General features: G+C 42.8%; 1 protein-coding gene and 1 long non-coding RNA gene across 5 annotated transcripts in view; one reads left to right on the forward strand and one right to left on the reverse strand.

The window, feature by feature from the left end:
* Window positions 1-9,313: 9,313 nt before the first annotated feature.
* Window positions 9,314-21,012, forward strand: part of LOC131246446 (protein PELOTA 1) — a 66,387-nt gene continuing 54,688 nt past the window's right edge. For 3 of the 4 annotated variants that reach the window (XM_058246593.1, XM_058246592.1, XM_058246594.1), the window contains exons 1-2: window positions 9,314-9,468; window positions 9,542-9,624. In XM_058246593.1, coding sequence (XP_058102576.1) covers window positions 9,418-9,468; window positions 9,542-9,624 — 134 coding nt within the window. In that variant the 5' untranslated portion in view covers window positions 9,314-9,417. The remainder of the gene's footprint in view (window positions 9,469-9,541; window positions 9,625-21,012) is intronic. The other variant, XM_058246591.1, reaches the window with a different exon arrangement.
* On the reverse strand, window positions 11,744-19,781 carry LOC131246447 (uncharacterized). The gene is made up of 2 exons (XR_009171380.1): window positions 19,426-19,781; window positions 11,744-12,039 (listed from the first exon to the last, which is right to left on the reverse strand). It is a non-coding gene; the product is annotated as an uncharacterized LOC131246447 (long non-coding RNA).

Genomic DNA, 21,012 nt, shown 5'->3' on the forward strand with positions numbered 1-21,012 from the left:
CTAACATACATCTAATGGGCTCCATAGCCTGGTCTTCAAATGCACCCCAATGGGCCTCATCGCATAGGCCTCATATACATCATATTAGGCCTTAAACACGAGCAAAATACACATTATAATAGGCCTCAAATACGAGCCACATATACATTACATTGGGCCGCAAACACGGGTAGAAGATACATCCCAATCGAAATCCACAATCGGCCACGATGATTGACCTCGATCGATAATCGGTCAATCGGCCGCGATAATCATAATCGGTACAGCCACGATAATCAACCTCGATTGATAATCATCGGCCATAACAATCATAATCGGAATCGGTCATGATAATCGGCCTCGATTGATAATCGGAATATTGGCCATGACAATCATAATCGGAATCGGCCTCGACGTATCGGCTCGACAACAATCATATCATATGAATCACCACAATAATCGCCCTCGACGGTAATTCAATCGACCACAACAATCATAATCGGTAATCGGGCTCGATCGGTAATCGGTCAATGGCCACGATAATCCGCCTCGATCGATAATCGGTCAATCGGCCATGACAATCATAATCGTGTCGGTCATGATAATTAGCCTCGTTGGTTGGTCGAACATAGCCTATGGGAAGGTCACAATATAGACATTCAACCAACATCGCCCATCAAAGTGGACATTTAACCAACATTGCTCCTAAGGAGTGGCCCACATAGAGGTGAACATAAAGTGGGCCCATGGCCTCGTACAAAGGCCTAATACACATCACTATGGGCCACATCACATGGGCCTCGAATACATCATATGGGCCGAAATTACTATATCTATATATATCAAGGTGGGCCTTAACGGATGGCCACAGATACATCAAGATGGACCTTATAAATGGGCCGCTCCAATGGGCCGAGTCGAATAGGTTGAGTCAAATAGGGCGAGTTAAATGGACCGATTCAAATGGACCGGATCAATAGGCCAATTCAAATGGACCGAATCAAAAGGGCCAAGTCGAATAGGTTGAGTCAAATAGGGCGAGTTAAATGGACCAATTCAAATGGACCGGATCAATAGGCCGATTCAAATGGACCGAATCGAAAGGACCAAGTCCAATATACCATAAGTACGCCGTTAGATACCATTGAAGAGCATAAAAATGAATCATGTTCGAATGATCATTTGGACCATACCACAAATGACAACGGTATTAAATTTCAATGACCGACCATAGTCTTTATCATCCATCCAGTCTGTGCATAAGGTTACAAAGACCTGGATATAGAGGAAAAACAAATATCATACTAGTTCAGAGCCCCATAGTCCCAAAGGGTTTTCAATGGTGGGCGTTTATCCCACTGTTCTCTACAGCGTGGTCCACTTGATATTGGATCTGCTTTATTTACTTATTTATTTTTTTTATTATTATTATTATTTTTTTATCTCAAGCCGGGAGACAAGATCGCCAAATGGATAGACAGTAGGGATACATCACATACATCATGGTGAAGCCAATCATCAAATGGATGGACGGTAGGGATACGACACACATCATGGTGCGGTCCACGTAGTGGCCTAGTATAACATATATCATATAATATATTATAATATGATATAATACCATATAATATAATATGATTTATTATATTATAATATAATATGGCATATAGAAGAAGGCCACTGTCCAGAGACTCTCTGATACTCTGAACGGTGCTGATCTAATGCACGAGATCATGGTGGGGAGCATGAAGCAGATCAACAAGATGGACGGCGTGGGTGAAATAGATGAGACCCGCAGAACTAGCTAACATTGAGAAAGAGAGAGAAAGAAAGAGAGAGAGAGAGAGAGAGAGAGAGAGAGCAGCATGTGGCTCTCTTTTTCTTTTTTTTTTCACTTCTTTTTTTTTTCTATGTGCTGAGACAAAACAGAGGTGGGTCCCACGTAGGGCCCACCACATTAGCATGTATTATAATATATTATAATATAATATAATATAATATGATATATATTATATACATCAAACGTCCAGGCCGTCCAGGGCCTGGACAGTACACACATTACGGTGCTGCCCCACACGTGGGGTGGGTCCACTCCACACGCACCACAGTGTGGCCCAACAAGTGGATGGACGATTTCATAATGATCCAAGGCCTCCGTGAGAACCAGAAAGGGTTTCAATGGCGAACGCTCAATCCCACTATTTCCTACCATGTGGGCCATCTGAGATCCGGATGAGGCAGATTTTTGGAGGGGACCCACTTCAAGCAGGGGCCCACATAATCAACGGTTGGAATGACATACAAACATCATGGTAAGGCCCACGAGTGGGACCCTGTCCTGCACATAGCGCAGGCGTCCTGCGCTCGTCCTTATGTCTGACAGAAGCAGCAGCAGCAGCTGCTGCTTATAATTTTTGTTTTATTTTTTTTATTTTTTTTAAAACTGTTTTCTTGCGGTTTTCCATATATGCGGCCAACATCAGGTAGATCCACACCGCTCATTGCATTCCATGGTCCGATACGGACTAAACAAGTCCAATATTCAAAGTATTGCAGTGTATAAGACCATTGGGATAGGTTTCAACGGTAAAAAAAACACCATTTAATATACTATGGCCCATCAGAACCTCGTATTGGCTCCATTTTTTTGGCTCAACGCCTAAAATGATGTAGGAAAGCGGATGGACGGCTTGGATTGAAAATATATATTAAGGGGGGGCCTACACAAGTGGCCCACTCAAATCTCTTTTTTTTTTCCATTGGCGTTAGTGCATACACACGTCAGCTCACACTTTACGGTGAAGCCCATCCAGCGTCCAGGACGCGGGATGGCTGAATATAACACACTTAAGGTGGGCCCCACCCATAAATGTGCTATCAGGGTGGGCCACCAAATGTTTGGATGGTGTGCATAAGACACACATCAAGGTGAGGTCCATTTGATAAACGGTTTGGACACTTCACAACACATTAAGTGGGCCACACAATCACACCTTCACATACAAGACAAAAGAAAAAGAGAGGGAGAGAGAGAGAAACACCCACATCATAAAAATGGAAATCTTCCCTAAAGATGCACCCACATTCCTTCTTTCTCCTCCATAGTGCTCCAAAGCTCCAATGAGGCTCCTTCAACGGTGGAGATGGACTTCTAGTGGTTGGATTGAAAGGGATCTAAGGTGGATGTGACTAGAAATGGGAGGGTTGCTATGGACGTTTTCACCCTCTTTTTTTTTTTGCTAGGGGAGAAAAATGAAGAAGAAGAAGAAAGAGAGAGTAATTAATTCATGTATGGCCATAAATGCTAGGGTTAACCCATGGGGAGAATAAATGCCATAATTGCTTGTAAGCATTTATTACTTGGCATGGGGTGATGACATCACCCCATGATAACCTAGGAAATGGTGCCATTGTGATATGTGGGCCCCACAAATGTGTGGTCCACAGCTATTACAATGCGCGAGCTACATCTCATGATCTAAGCGCCGAATTCACGCACGAGACGCGGCGTTGGAATCGCGGCGTCGGCACGGTCGTAATGGTATAGGTCTCGGGTTGAGCCGACTCAGATCGACAGGACGTGACTCAAGATTACGCGTAAACACCGATAATAGGCCGCGGGTCGCCGAAATTTGATCGGGAGGATCGCGGAAGCCTAAGGAATGGTACGGGCTAGGATACAGGTCTTACATCAAGTGCCGGTGACCGTTAAACTGAAACTGGTCTGCCACGGCTGATTTGTAAATCTGATCGGTACGAAAACTCATTCTGACCTAGATCCATGATCAGGAAGCTTAAGTCCACCGCACGTGGAAAATAGGCTACCAGAAGTGCTCCGTTAGACCGGAACAGTCCGTATTTGGATATAACCTAAGTATACCTTGGCCCTGGGGCCATTCCTATCAAACCTGGGCCTATATAATGACCTTAAACCCCCTCTCTCTCACCCCATACGAATTTGAGAAACCCTAGGGGAGAGAGGAGAGAAAAGAGAAGGGAAAAGAGAGAAAGTGAGAGTGAGAGTTGGAGATTCTTCTTGGGATTCGATCCTGCTATTCCACGCACTCAACCACCACTCCTGTATCGCTATACAAGCGATTCTGATTCCGTTCTTAGGTAAAAAAAAACCTAACCCTAATATGTTTTAGGGTTTCAGATAGTGTAAGTTATGAAATAGCTAACCTAATTTATGCTATAGGTTGTCAATCTGTCGTAGACAAAGACTTAGCTTTAAAACTGAGTTCGTTACGAGAATACCGACGAAAGGTGCGGACTATAAACGTATAGGTTATGGTTTTCAAGGCTTTCAATGTCAGTTAATGGTTTATTACTGACGTGGGTGCTATTTCACATACCAAATGCGTCGTTTGTTTCGCGCTTCAGATATATATATGAACTGTATTGACTATAGTGTATTATAGGTATTTGTTGAAATGATTGAATGCGTGTAGAATTAGGATTCGTGTTTGCCATGATTATCTGTCATGGATAGGGGATAGTTGCATTTGTAACAACTCCTTGGCGAAAGGATCCACCCAAATACATGTCATGACCGATGTACGTCATGTATGTTGAAGGGTGTAGTTTAAGTGTTTATTGAAATGACTGAATGAATGTAAAATCATGATTGGTGCCTACCGTGGCTATGGGATGTAAGTGCATAATGATGGTGTATGTGACAACTCCTTATCGAAAGGATTTGTCCAAGTATATGTTAAAAATCAACATATGTTATGTATGTCGATAGGTGTAGTATAAGTGTTTGATAAATTGTCTGTATAAACAAATAATTGGTGAATTGTATTGTATATGGCCGTTGAGATAAGGTTCTCAACTACCTTAACTATGTGTATAAATCCCTCTATGTACCATATATTATATTGTCTGATTACTTATGAAATACATATGTGCGAATTCATGTTCATATTGTATTTCATAAAATGCTTAAATGGTTGTAGGATTTGAATTACTTACTGCTTGATTATCTCACATGAACTCTCGTTGGTACTGAGTGTGGTTGGGACTATGTAATAGTTCAGGCATCGGTAACAGGTTCTGATTTGGTAGCTGACGTTGTTTTCGCGCACAGGACGTGTTCGATGAGTCCGAGCCGTACTTCAGTTGTCGACAGTGGTTAGGCCACACGGAGTGCTCATGCACTTCATGTCGATCAATTCGATGTGTGCTCGTGCTACTCGAGCTCATTAAATAACCCGATTGACCCGATGTATGTTCACCATGTATGGACGCTACTGCTTGAATCTAGGGTACCAAACTTACTAGTGAAAATCCTTTTAAACATTAGTACCTCGATCCGATAAGACTCATAAGCCGGGCATGGTGGTATGGAACACCGTGGTCAAGTTGACTAGTGAGCAACTCAGACTCGTGAGCCGAATACGGTGGTATGGGACACTGTATTTGAGCTGTCGGCCTACACTAATAAGGTGACGAGCCCTTTGTAGTGACCTCGAGCGTACGTTAAGACTGCGTAGAGGCGACAAGCCCTTACGTAGCAACAAGAGTACACTAGGCATGCACTGATAAGGTGATGAGCCCTTTGCAGCGACCTAGAACCACAATATCGTATGAGAATTGCTAGGACTGACGACCCTAGAATGGATCATTGTTGGGAATTGATATAAGGGAGGTACCTTAGCTTCCCAATATTGTTGTATGAAAAGGACTAATAAGAACTTGGTAATCATATTCATGTACCACATTGCGTGTGCCGTTTGGTGATGTGTAGAGAGCACGAGGAAGTGACTGACATGCGCGACCGTTAGATGAAGATCGCTGAGGGAGTGCAGGCGAGGGCATGCATCATTTATTCATACCATTCCTGCATTAATCAAAGTATGTAGTGATGTTCGATTGTATTGCTTTATCATTACTACTTGATTGAATTGATAACATGCTAACCTTTGCTTTATTGTTCCACTGAGTTGATCACTCACTCTCACGTTACGGGACGGTGTTTTGAACACCAACCGACTCTGTTGTAAGTTCAGATGATGGCATAGCCTATGAGGCGGAGCCAGACTTTGAGGATGATGAGAAAGCATTCTCATACATGCAGTATTCAGGCGGGTTCTTGTAGACCGTTTTGAATCGACGGGGCTTCAGGGTTATACTTGTAGTGGACTATTACATTTTTTTGTCATTTTATAATTTGAAACAATACGTGTAATTATTAACCCGACAATACATACATATTTTGGGGACCTATAATAAGTTATAACGCTATACATATTTGAGTAAGTCTTCCGCTTACATATTACAACTGTCCCTAGATTTTGTATTGCTGATTTGGCTTAATCTTATTCATGTTTCATGCACTAATATAGACAACATTTAATCATTATTAAATGTGTTGCATAAGTGATGCGTTGAAACTCGGGAGTTGGACTTTTACTTGACTCCGATTTTTAGGGCGTTACGCCAAGGCTTTCAATGTCGGTTAATGATTTATAACCGACTGGGTTGGCGTTTCACTTGTTGGACATGTTGTTTTCCTCGTTTTACGGTTATATATGAACTATGTTGAATATAGGCTATTTCATGTGTTGGTTGAAATGACTGGATATGTCGGGAATTTGGTTTTGTGCTTGCCACGACTATTCACCATGAATATGTGATTGTTGAATTCGTGACAACTCCTTATGAAAGGATTTGCCCTGATATAGCTTATAATTGAGTTGTACCGTGTAGGTTGAAGTGTGTAGTCTAAGTGTTTGTGGAAATGATTGAATGAGTATGGAATTTGAATCCCTGCTTGCCATGATTATTCGTCGTGGATATATGTGTGTTGTATTCGTGACAACTTCTTAGTGAAAGGATTTGCTTTAATACATGTTGTGATCAACATACGTCATATATGTTGATGTGTATAGTCTAAGTGTTTGTAAAAATGTTTGGATGAGTAAATATTTAGTAAAGTGTATGTTATATAGGTGTTGAGGTGAGATTCTCAACTACCTTAGTCATGTGTATATATCCCTTCATGTAACTTAGATTAAATTTGTGTGATTTAGCATGAAATGCATTTGTGCAAAGTATGTTTACATTGTATTTTGTGAAATGTTCAATTGGTTACGTTACTTGAAATAATTGTTTAACTTTGATATGCCTACCACATGTGTTATCCTGTTATATTTACACGCGTTTGGGACTACTACGTAGTCTAGGCTATCGGTAATGGATCCCGAAATAGTGGCTGAGTTAGCTTCGTCACAACAGATGTGTTCGAGGAATCCGAGTTGTACGGAGTTTGTGACAGTGGTTAGTCTACACGGAGTGCTTACGCACTTCATGTCGATCATCTCAACGTACGCTCGTACCAGTCGAGCTCGTCAAGTAACCCGATTGACCCGATGTATGTTCACCATGTATAGACGCTATTGCTTGAACCTAAGGTACCAAACTCACCAGTGGAAACCCCGTTAACCTTGGTATCTCGATCTACTAAGACTCATGAGCCAGACATGGTGGTATGGGATACCGTGGTCGAGCTGTCGGCCTACGCTGGGGCGACGAGCCTCCCTGTAGTGACCAGTGAGCAACACCGCCTCGTGAGCCGAATACGGAGGTATGAGACACTGTATTCGAGCTGTCGGCCTACATTGATCAGGTGACGAACCATTTGTAGTGACCTCGAGCATACTCTAAAACTATGTTGAGGCGACGAGCCTTTCCGTAGCAACTAGAGTATAAATTAGGCCTATACTGATCAGGTGACGAGCTTTTTGTACCGACCTAGAACCGCAACATCGTATGAGACTAGTTAGGACTGACGACCCTATAATGGATCATTGTTTGGGAAATAATACAAGGGAGATACCTTAGGTTTCAAAAACTGCTGTATGAATAAATTTAATTAAGTATTGGCTAACATGAGCATGCACCGCATTGCATGTGCTTTGGCGGGGAAGAACACTTTCGGGTGGTTGCCATGGGCGCCGTAAGATGAAGATGCTGAGGGAGTGCAGGCGAGGGCATGTATCGTTATCGCATATCATTATTGCATTAACAAGAGTATATAGGACATGTTTGCTGTACTGCTTTATCATTACTACTTGATTGAATTGATAACATGTTAACTTTTGCTTTATAGTTCTACTGAGTTGATCGCTCACTCCCACGTTTCGGGATGGTGTTTTAAACACCAACCAGACTCCGTCTTAGCTGCAAGTGATGACGATGCTTACAAGGTGGAGTTAGATTTCGAGGATGACGAAGAGGCGTTCTTGTACATGCAGTTATCGGGCGGGTTCATGTGAGCCATGTCCTGATCGCCGGGGCTACAAGAACACTGACTAGATGCCCTTGCACTGTTGTTCTGTATTTTGGGACACTTGTATATTCATTTTGTTCACTTTGGGAGTATACATGTATATTGTTAACCTGGTGACATTTTCACACTCTGGAGATCTACAACAACTTATATATTATATTTATCAATTACAGTCTTCCGCTTGTGTAAATTTATTCGTCTCTAGAGTATGATATGCTGTTTTTGTTTAATCCTATTCATCTTTAATGCACTAACATGGACAACATTAAATCATCATTATTTATGTTGCACAAGTGATGCGTTGGAACTCGGGAGTTTAGCCTATGCTCGACTTCCGATTTTCAGGGCGTTACAAAAATACAAAAACCAGCTTGATCTAGAACTTTCACGGTCTCTGAAAAATATATAATAATCATTCATCACTTTTTCTAATAATATAGTACATATGATATTGGGATATCCTTAAAGTTTGACATCATGTCCTAAAATAAGATGAAAAAGCAAATAAAAGACATCATATATACACACACACACATCAACGTAGCCCACACGGTTAAGCTAACACCTACTAATCTGTTGCCCGGGTTACCGCTAATCCTCTTCCCGTTTACCCATTGCTGTTGCCCGCAAAGCGAGTGCGTGGTGTCTTGGTCGTGAGTTGACCGTACAAAGTTATGTGGGCCTCAACATGATGTATGTATTATACGTATACCGTCCGATCTAAAAACGAGGCAAAGGAAGATCCAAAGCTCAAATGGACCACACCATAGGGTCCACGCAAGTTTTGGATCAAGATGATACGTGTAACCTAAGATCATGATGGGCCTTAAGAAGGTTTCAACGTGGCCTCATTGTCCCTACTGCTTTCTTTAGTGTGGTCCACTTGAGCTTTAAATCAGCGTTATTTTTGGGCCCAGAATATAAAATGATGTTGGAAAATGGATGGACGGTGTAGATATAACACATATCCCAATCTTGGTGATGTCAACACACCACCGAGGTCGGTGGCGTGTGGCACACCACGCAATCCGCTTCCGTTGCTCGTATCTCCTCTGTTGGAATAAATAAGAGTCTTCTAAATGTCTTAAATTTATTTATTCTAAGATCTCTCTCTGAGCGTCGTTCCTGGATTTCATCATTATTCTATGAAGATCGTTCACAGGGACCTCGTCCCCAATGGACCCGGTAGCGTCAAGGTACCCGACTCTCTCTCTCTCTCTCTCTCTCTCTTCTTGAATTCGTCTCTAATGCAAATACTGGGCGTTGCAGATGATTCCAGAGGAAGTTGATGATCTATGGCACTCTTACAACCTGGTGTCCCCGGGCGACAGCGTCTTAGCAGTTACTGTCAGGTCACTGTTATTTATTATTTTCATCCTTCCTCTTCTTTTTATTATTATTTATAATTTAAATTATTATTATTTTTTATAATTTAAATTTTTTTATAAAATTTTCAATTTGGGAATTAGGGAATTAGTATGGACTTGCTTATTTCATTCCAACCATGGAAAACGCCTGTATGAAATTCCATCATGGTGGGTGCGACTAGCGGTTCCCTTTCTTTATTATCTAATTGTATCTCTAACATAGAAAGTTCGGATGTGAAACTGGCTAGTGTCTAATCAGTTACTTTCGTACATTTAATGCTACCTATGATCATATTTTTATTTATTTTTGGAATGAAGTTTAGGGCCTGTTTGGATGCCTGTAAGTTCTTTTAGGTTGTAAGTGACTTACCTGTAAGTGACTTACGCGTGAAAGTTACTCACAGGTAACCTGTTTGGATGTAAGTTGTAAGTCACTTGCAGGTAAGTTACTTTTTCTGTTTGGATAACCTATAAGTTACTTACAGGTAGAAAACTGTATATTCACATCGAGCATAGCTTAGATTGGGGAATCGTTCTAAAATGTTATAATCATATAAAAAAACATGGGATCAAATATGTTATTTTGTTAAACCCATCAAGATGAATATTTGAGATAATTATTAAGCTAAACCAATCATCAAGTGGGCTATAAAAGTGAGCCCACGAATTCAAAAAATCTATAATATGGAGTAATAACTTAATTTAAGCATTGAGAATAAACTTAAAAACATTAATAGAAAATCTAATAATTAAATTACTTGCATTCCAACTGTGCAATCTGATGTAATTTCCAAGGGCCAGTGCATCATCAATCCCACTCTATCATCAAAGTTTTTCTCATTCTCTCATGAGGAGTTTGATGCTCAGGATCTAAGAGATTCACCAACACTGATGTAGATCATTAAATTACTTGCATTCTAACCGTGCAATCTAAGAGATTCACCAACACTGCAAGTAAATCACAGGATCACCAACCACAGGCTACAGTGAGACCAACCAGATAAACAATCTACGGGATCACCAACCACAGGCCACAGTCCCTGACGGTTTCATGGGATGCTGCATCACATGGTCCGTTCGGATGAGAGGCCCATGACACGTGTGAAAAAATACGCAGGTGCGTATAAGTGACTATTTGGATGCCAGCGTGCCTTATAGAGTAACGTCAAACGACTCCCGTTTTCAAAGGAGAAAAAAAGGGTAGATGAAACCCTACCGTTTTAGGAGGAGAAGAGACGGAAGGCAATAACTGCCGCGAGAGATTGCAGAGACGGAGAGAGATTTGGTGGGTTGGTGCGTTTCTCCCTCTTCCCCTCTTTTTAAAAATCTGACCGTTGAGCCTGTAAGTGACTTACAGGGAAGTGACTTCCCACCCCCATCCCCCTGCAGTTTTTTGGTAGATTTGCCTGTAAGTGACTTACAGGTGATTTTTCTCCCCCAAACACCACCTGTAAGTGACTTCCCTGTAAGTAACTTCCCACTTACCCGACTTACAGGCATCCAAACAGGCCCTTAGATTTATGTGGGTGTTAGTTGTGAGTAGCACTCAACCCAAGAAAATTTCAGTTGTATGTGAGCAGTGTAGTTAAAGGCAAGCCGGGAGCGCGTGCCTAACATGGTTAAAAGACTCAGTGACTCGGATTGATTTATTCAATCCAGAGTTGAGTTGGGACTTGCCTGAGTTGGGGCTGAATTGGCCCAGCTCGCTTGAGTTGGGGGTTACTGGCAGTATCGGACCGGATTGGTTCCTACCAATTCTGAGTTGTTGGCTCGGATGAGTTGCATCAGACTTGTATGAATCTTAGAACCATCGTGCCTAGGCACACACCTAGGCAGGCCAGACCACAGGCGAGGTGCTGTTCTCAAGAGTGCCCCTTGCGTTGTATCTACTGCATGGCACCTAGGTGCGTACAGGCCACCCAAAAATTTACACTAGATACCTTTATGGATTCCTCAAAATATTTATTTTTATTTTTAGTATTTTGATATCCATTATTTGGAAACACATGTAGGGATTTATAAACACTCTTTCAACACACTTCTTTTAACAGTTTTTTAGATCTTAGCTCGATTCATTAAACTACCTCCTCCCAATTTCCTTAAATTTTCTTTTTTTTTTTCATAACCTCATGAGTTTGTCTTGTTGATTATCTCTTTTATTAGTGTTTTAAGCAATTCATTGGACTTCTTGAAACCAAATTGAGCTCCCATTTGCGCCTTACAAGAATTAGAAGATGAATGGAGGATTCTATTGGAATAGGATAATTTAGGTTAGTGGATTTGGGGTTTATTTTGAAAAAGTGGATTTTAGGTTCGGGGAACTTAGGATTTTTGGCAAATTTGTGATTTTGGGTTGGGGACAAGGTGTTCCAAAACGGTAATGGTGGCCGTAATGGCCACCTGACGCAGGACGTGAATTTAAATATGATATGCAAGATTGCAGGCTTAGATCACACCAATTCAGAAACAATCACACAAATTCCACATCCCATATGAAAATCCAAACATTCAATTAAAGGGGAATCTATGCGGGTCCAAGCCGACACAGGTTAGAACTGGACCAGTAAAATTATAAGCCAAACGATGTCAAAGGGAAATAAAATCAACTACTCATGCATAAAAATCAGTCCCTAATCCAAGGGATTCCCTAATTTCAATTCAAGGAACCCTAAGGTGATAAAAAAGGGCAAATCAATTAGGGATCATGTAATATAGGGTTAGGATTCATGAAAAAAATGGCTATGAGAGGATAAAAGATGATAAAAACCTGAGCCAAAAGATGATCCTGCATGTGGACAGCAATAATGGCCCAGACAGACGTGCGTGTGATCCCGGCCGCACGTGTGTGCGTCCCACTATTCAGAAAAAGGCCACCTTGGCCCTGGTCGGCCAAAGATGGACTCCAAAACCCCCAAATCTCAGCTCGATCCGATGTACGGTTTGTGCGTGGTGCTCCGCCGAAGTTTCAACTCGCCTGCGGGCCGAAATCTAGAAACCTGCTTCAATGAAGAAATCTGATGCAACAAAAAGACAAATTCGAAGTACGGATGGTGGGGGAGGATGAAAAAAAAAGATGATGGAAGATGGGGGTGAATTGGGATCGATGTGGCTTCGCACCACGGTAGTTAGCCCTTCGAAAAGAGAGGGCTTCGCACCCATTTTTGAATTCTTCCACAACTCACGAAGAGAGCAGAAAAATAAAGCAGGAATTTTTTATTAACTTCAATGAATGAAAAAACTACAAGGGATGCCTATTTATAGGGAGAACCCTATACCCAAAAACTCGCACCATGTGCGACACCTATTACTTGGCGATGAAGTAAACTAAAATAAAAACCAAACAAGGAAATCTAAAGCGTTCATGATGTTCTAAATAATAACAATAAGTAAAACCTAAAATATAAAACCAATCCGACGAGTGAGCCACGATCATGAGATCCCATGGTGGGCTTTTCTTGACTACCGGGCCACTTTTTTGAACCAAAACTTGTCTTCTAGTTAGGAGGCCCTCCCTGGACGTCGTCATCGAGCCAGATCGATGGTGGGATCCTCCTGCGTGCGTAGGGGTGGTGGTGTGCGGGCGTGCGTATGCACGATGTCCTCATCAACTCTCCCCGGCTACGAAGATTTCGCCACTGGCGAAATAAAATTCCTGAACCGCTCTAGGATGTCGGGATCAAGTCTCTGAAGCTCCTCCTCAGTGAGCCACGCGCTGTCCGAAGTTGGGCGTGACTTCCATTTAACTAGGTATTTCTGAAACCCGCCATCCGACGTGGAAATTATCTCATGGTCCAGGATATCCTCTATTTCCTCTCTGGGTGTGTGAAGGCTATGTATGGGTGGCAGAGGCTGGGATGAAAGGTCGGGAAGAGGCCATGGATCAAAGGGTAAGGTTGGGACATCAGGATGGGTGGGCGAAGGGCCGGACAAAGTATTAGTGGGTCCCTGAAAAGCAACTAGATTCTCCACATTGAATGTGGAACTAATTCCCATGGAAGGTGGAAGATTTACCTCATACGCATTGAGACCGTTTCGCTTTATAATTTTGAAGGGCCCAGCGCTACGCGTGTGTAACTTACAAACGGCCCCTGGAGGGTACCGCTCGGGCCTGATACAGACCATCACAGAGTCCCCAATATTGAACTCTTCGAAACGTCTATGTAGGTCTGCAGAAAATTTGTAATGCTCATTACTAGTAGTGATCTTTCGCTTGATTTCTTGATGCAATGAATGTATGTGATGCGTAAAAGACTTTGCAGACTTTGATGGCCTATGGGACAATGACATGGGGATAAGATCAATAGGTTTCCTAGGCTTATAACCAGTAACGACTTCAAAAGGACTTAGACCTGTGGACCTATTGACAGAACTATTGTATGCAAACTCGGCTATGGGTAGTACGGCGTCCCATGTCCTTGTATGCTCCCCCACTAAACATCGAAGTAAACTCCCTAGGCTCCTATTAACCACCTCAGTATGGCCATCGGTCTGAGGGTGGTGGGCAGAAGAAAACTGGAGCCTAGTATTCATCGTGTGCCATAGTGTCTTCCAAAAGTAACTCATGAATCTCACGTCACGGTCAGACACTATGGTTTTTGGTAACACATGCAGTTTGACAACCTCACTAAAGAATAGCTTGGCAATATGAGCGGCGTCGGAGGTCTTAGAACAAGGAATGAAGTGGGCCATTTTAGAGAAACGGTCCACGACAACGAATATGGAGTCATGCTTTCGAATAGTCTTGGGAAGTCCAAGCATGAAGTCCATACTGATGTCCTGCCAAGGGATGAATGGGACTGGCAAAGGTGTATATAATCCTGTATTCTGTTTCCTCTGCTTTGCCAGTTGACAAGTACGGCATTGCCCTATAATTTTGGCCACGTCCCGCTTGAGGCTTGGCCAATGAAATCTATCCTCCACTAGGGCAATGGTCTTGTCACGACCGAAATGACCTGTAACCCCCCCTGAATGTAACTCCCAGACAAGAAGATCGCGAAGGGAGGTGCGTGGTATGCACAAGCGGTCACTCCTAAACAAATATTCGTCCAAAATCAAATACTCACTGTTAGCTCCTGACGAACTCTCTAATAAAGACATATACACAACTCCAAAATTTGGACACTCAGAATACTCTTCTTTGATGCGCTCAAGGCCCGTAACTTCAACGTTCATAGAGTTGAGTAATACGACTCGACGACTCAACGCGTCAGCAGGCTTATTCTCTACACCGGCCTTGTGCTTAAGCACAAAAGTGTACTCATGAAGGAATCGAACCCACTTAGCATGTCTGGGGCTTAATTTCTTTTGAGAGTTCAAGTATCTTAAGGCCTCGTGATCTGAGAACAAGACGAATTCTTGCGGTAACAGGTAATGTCGCCAATGGCGTAGTGATTGCACTACCGCGTAAAATTCCTTGTCACAGGTGGAATATCTTTGCTTCGCCTCATTCAGTTTCTCACTAAAAAAGGCGACAGGGTGCCCTTCCTGGCTAAGTACTCCTATGCCGACTCCTGATGCGTCACATGCGACTTCAAAAGCTTTTGAAACATCTGGAAGTCGCGTAACTGGAGCTTCGGTCATCTTGACCTTTATCTCCTTGAAGGCCTTCGAGGCGGCCTTTGTCCATCGAAACTCTCCCTTTTTTATGCAGTCCGTGATGGGAGCCACAATGGAACTGAAGCCTCGAATGAACCGTCTATAAAAAGTGGCTAAGCCATGAAAGCTGCGTACCTCATGAATATTGCGGGGTTCAAGCCAATTAATGATAGCCTTGACCTTCTCGGGATCCGCCGATATGCCCTCAGCTGACACAATAAAACCTAAGAAGATCACACTACTAAACAAGAACGCGCACTTCTTTAGGTTGGCGTACAACTTCTTGGCCCTAAGGATCCCACAAACCTGCCTCAAATGGTTGAGGTGTTGCTCCTTAGTCATGCTATAAATCAAGATATCATTAAAGTATACGACCAGGAACTTCCCCATGAAGGGTCTCAACACTTGGGTCATCACACGCTTGAAAGTGCTTGGGGCATTAGTTAACCCAAAAGGCATAACTAGCCACTCATATAGCCCATCCTTCATCTTGAAGGCCGTCTTCCACTCATCACTAGGGCGTATACGGATTTGGTGATACCCACTTTTGAGGTCGATTTTTGAGAAAATAGTAGCATTAGCCATCATATCTAGCATGTCATCAAGACGCGGTATGGGAAATCGATACTTGATTGTGATTTTGTTGATGACCCTACTATCAACACACATCCTCTATGTGCCATCCTTCTTAGGTGTAAGAAGGGCGGGCACGGCACACAGACTCATGCTCTCTCGAATGAAACCCTTCTCTAGGAGTTCATCAATCTGCCTCTTCAACTCAGCGTGCTCCTTCGGGTTCATTCTGTAATGTGGGAGGTTTGGTAGAGTTGTCCCGGGGATTAAATCAATGACATGCTGTATATCCCTCATAGGGGGGTGCTCATTCGGTAAATCATCAGGAAAAACATCACGAAACTCATGTACTACCTGAATGGCCTCAGTGGGTAACTCTACGCTAGTCTCTGGTACACTCTCCCTAGCCACAAGGGCGTATATCATCGAGTCCGTCTCCGTCTCTCGCTTAAAGTCTTTGGCATTCAAAATATGGAGCGGTTTGGACTTGGACTTCGACTCCTTCACTTCTTTTGGGCCGCTCACACCACTCTGTGTGGTGAACTCTTTTCCAGTTGTATTCTTGGGTGGTAGAGGATTTAACTTGACCTTCTTGCCCTCAAACCAGATGTACACACATTTGAACGACCAAATATGGTAACATCCCTGTCATAGAGCCACGGCCTACCCAGAATGACATGACCCACATCCATAGGAATAACATCACACCAAATTGTGTCTTTATAAGATCCGAACTGAATAGGGACAAGACAGCGGTGCAAGACTGGAATGGATGTTTCATCAACCCAAGAGACTCTATAGGGCTGAGGATGGGCTTCCAGCTTCAAGCCCAAACGACTCACAGTGCTAGTCGATGCCACGTTGGCACAACTACCACTATCCACGATCATCTTACAGCTCTTTTCCCCATATTTTGCATAAGTGTAGAAGATAGTGTTGCGGCGCCAGTCATCAGTGTTCTTGGCTTGAGCCAGGGCGCAACGTACAATTGCGAGGGTCAAAGACTCTTGTGCTCCCTCTTCCTCATCACTAGGGGTTCCGACTGGCTCATATTCCTCCTCCTCACTATCACTCTCTCGGGGCACTACTTCTACTTGCTTATCAATAAGGAGTACTTTGGTGCCTTCTCTCGTGCCGCACTGGTGAGAAAAGTGACCAAACCCTTGACACCTAAAACACCTAGTAGCCCCACTTCCACGTGAACTAGACCCGACAGTCTCTTTACCCTTATCATCCTTAGGTCTGGGCTGAACATTAGGGGAAGGTTTGTTTTGGAATCCCGTGTTAGGTCTAGCCCCAGAGGGGTTGGCCTTAGTACCGGATTCGCGAAAGTCAAACCGCCTTCCCACAGATGCTTTAAGGTATTGCTTGACATCTAACACTACTTGGTACAACTGTTCGATAGTGTCTATGTCTTTGGCGAGCAATTCTCTCCTAATATCAGGATGGAGGCCCATTTTAAAACGAGCAAGGGTGAGTACGGGGTCCTCATCAACCTCACAGCGGGTCGAGTACTCTTTGAATTTCTCAATATAGTCAGCAACACTCATGGAACCCTGTCGAAGAGACTGCCACTCCTCAATCAACCGCATGCGATAAGAGAAAGGGAGGTACTTCTCTTTTAACGTTTCTTTCATTTCTCTCCAATGGACTATTGGAAGTTCCCTCGCTCTTTCTTTTTTTCGCTCAACCGTTGCCCAAAACCTCTTTGCTTGACCCACAAGCTTCATCTTGGCGAATCGGACTCGTCGAGCATCCGACATATCATACCACTCAAAATAGTGGTCCATATCCGCCAACCAATCTAAAAAAGCTTTAGGGTCTAAGTGGCCATCAAAAGTAGGGGCATCTACCCTAACTCCCTTGAGGAGTTGTGCATCTGGGTCATATTGATCATGAAGTCCCTCACGGGGTGGGTGCACAGGTACGCGCCCATGACCAGCTCCTTGGCCACCTCCATTCCTTGGTCTAACCTCCTGACCAACTGCCTTAGATTGGACATCTTCCCCAGTGGTGGGGTTTGCCCTGAAGGAGGCCTCTATTTCTTTGAGGCGTTTATCTATGTATTGTTCCAAATGCTTATTCAAGGACTCAACTTGCTGGGCTAACTTGGCCACTGTTTCTTGTAGTTGCTACATGTTTAGTGTGGGGTGCAAACCGAAACTGCGACCCGTACGTGTGGGCATACACTGACTCGCTCAACCTAAGGACCTGCTATGACAACTATATGCGTCTAAAAACTAAATGACCCTACGAGACTCTATATGAAGGAGACTACACACTGTTACTAAAATTTAGCTATATATGATGGACTGAATGCATGAAGGATTCAAACAAACTAAACCCTAAATATGTGGTGAATTCCCCTATAAGAACCTTAGGCTTTGATACCAAATTTGACGCAGGATGTGAATTTAAATATGATATGCAAGATTGCAGGCTTAGATCACACCAATTCAGAAACAATCACACAAATTCCACATCCCACATGAAAATCCAAACATTTAATTAAAGGGGAATCTATGCGGGTCCAAGCCGACACAGGCTAGGACTGGACCAATAAAATTATAAGCCAAACGATGTCAAAGGGAAATAAAATCAACTACTCGTGCATAAAAATCAGTCCCTAATCCAAGAGATTTCCTAATTTCAATTCAAGGAACCCTAAGGTGATAAAAATGGGCAAATCAATTAGGGATCATGTAATATAGGGTTAGGATTCATGAAAAAAATGGCTATGAGAGGATAAAAGAGGATAAAAACCTGAGCCAAAAGATGATCTCGCGTGTGGACAACAACAATGGCCCAGACGGACGTGCGTGTGATCCCGACCGCACTTGTGTGGGGCCCACTATTCAGAAAAAGGCCACCTTGGCCCTGGTCGGCCAAGGATGGACTCCAAAACCCCCAAATCTCAGCTCGATCTGATGTACGGTTTGTGCGTGGTGCTCCGCCGAAGTTTCAACTCGCCTGCGGGTCGAAATCTGAAAACCTGCTTCAATGAAGAAATCTGATGCAACAAAAGGACAAATTCGAAGTACGGATGGTGGGGGAGGATGGAAAAAAAAGATGATGGAAGATGGGGGTGAATTGGGATCGATGTGGCTTCGCACCACGGTAGTTAGCCTTTCAAAAAGGGAGGGCTTTGTACCCACTTTTGAATTCTTCCACAACTCACGAAGAGAGTAGAAAAATAAAGTAGGAATTTTTTATTAACTTCAATGAATGAAAAAACTATAAGGGGTGCCTATTTATAGGGAGAATCCTATACCCAAAAACTCGCACCATGTGCGACACCTATTACTTGGCGATGAAGTAAACTAAAATAAAAACCAAACAAGGAAATCTAAAGCGTTCACGATGTTCGAAATAATAACAATAAGCAAAACCTAAAATATAAAACCAATTCGATGAGTGAGCCACGATCATGAGATCCCATGGTGGGCTTTTCTTGACTATCGGGCCACTTTTCTGAACCAAAACTTGTCTTCTAGCTAGGAGGCCCTCCCTGGACGTCGTCATCGAGTCAGATCGATGGTAGGATCCTCCTTTTGCGTACGTACGTGCGTAGGGGTGGTGGTGTGCGGGCGTGCGTATGCACGATGTCCTCATCACCACCACCGTTACCGTTATGATATGGGCTATAATGGCCGTTATGGCCCCTGTTTATGGACCATTAAAGGGCCTTTACGGCCTTTTTTTGTTTTTTTTTAATTTTTAATTTTTATTTTTCTGTAATGGCTGTTTCAACCTCGTAATGCGTAATGGTTATGACCATTACTGTTACGTAATTGATTTTGAATACCTTGGTCGGAGAATTGGGAAAATGAGAAATTTAATGTTAAAATTTAGAGAAATTGGGGAATTAAGTTGAGAATTGGGGAAATTTCTTGAAAAATGGGATTCGGAGTTTCGAGCTTAAGAGGAATCGAGAATTTTATGAAATTAAGGTGTGTAAAGAAAATATCAATGGCTTTGCTCAGTAAATGGCAATGGAGATTCGGTGTTGAAGAAGATAAGCTTTGGAGGGAAATGATTGCTCGGAAGTACGACTTGGAAGAGAGGGGGTGGGAGATCAAGAAGTCATCTCTTTATTAAACTTCGGCCATTTGGAAGGCAATTTCCTCTGTTGTTCCATTGATTATGAGTGCTTCGTCATTCATTCTTAGTAATGGCGCGCGGATTCGTTTTTGGGAGGATATTTGGTGTTGAAGCAGACCTCTAGCGGAGGATTTACCATCCTTGGCGTTGCTTTCTCTAGTGAAGAATATCTCGGTTCAAAGGTGCTTCTCTTCCGAAGGCGGAAGGGGCACGTGGTGACCTCCATGTAGAAGGGTTCTCTCGGATTCTGAAGCTGTGGAGTTTGCAAACTTATTGGAGCGTCTCCACCTCTATATCCCATCCCTGGATTCAAGTGATTCTATGGTTTGGTTGGCATCTTCTTCAGGTGTATTCTCGGTTAAATATTTTTACAAGAAGATACACCCACCACCCCCCCCCCCCCCCCGGTAGGAACTAGATTCTAACAATCAACAATCTACAAAAGAGGGGAATGATTCTCTCAAATATGTCCTCTCTGTATGAGCGATGCAGAATCTACTGACCATCTATTAATCCACTGTCATTTTGCTAATTTGCTTTGGAGCCGCATTCTGAAACCTTTTGAAGTACAGTGGGTCATGCCATGTTCAGTTTCGCATCTTATACAGGCGTGGCGTGGCATCCAGATGTTGAAACAAAGGCTTATTGTTTGGTGATTGAGCCTTCTCACATGCTTTTGGAACATATGGGGTGAACGCAATGCGCGCCGCTTTGACAACAAGTTCAAATCATGGGATCAAGTTCTTTGGAAGTCAAAGAGAGGCGCTTCGGAATGGGCTTTGAATATTTCTCATTTTGATATCAGTGTAGCACGCTTTTTTTGGGTCTTTAATATGTCTTCCATTCTTTCAGCTTGACAGTTTGTTAGGCTGTTTTCTAATGAAATCAATCATAGCTCTTTAAAAAAGGTGTGTAGGTTTGCGAAATTGCGGGAATTCGAAATTCTATGGTTTGCAGATTCATTGGAATGTTTGACTAGATGTTAGTTTTTGGAAGTGGTGTCTAACTATTTAAAAAATCAATATTCATACTTATATATAAATATATAATATTTATGATATGAAATAGATTAAAAAGATTGCACTCGTATTCTCCATGCATGTT

Source organism: Magnolia sinica, chromosome 5 (assembly GCF_029962835.1).
Source record: "Magnolia sinica isolate HGM2019 chromosome 5, MsV1, whole genome shotgun sequence".
NCBI lineage: Eukaryota > Viridiplantae > Streptophyta > Magnoliopsida > Magnoliales > Magnoliaceae > Magnolia > Magnolia sinica.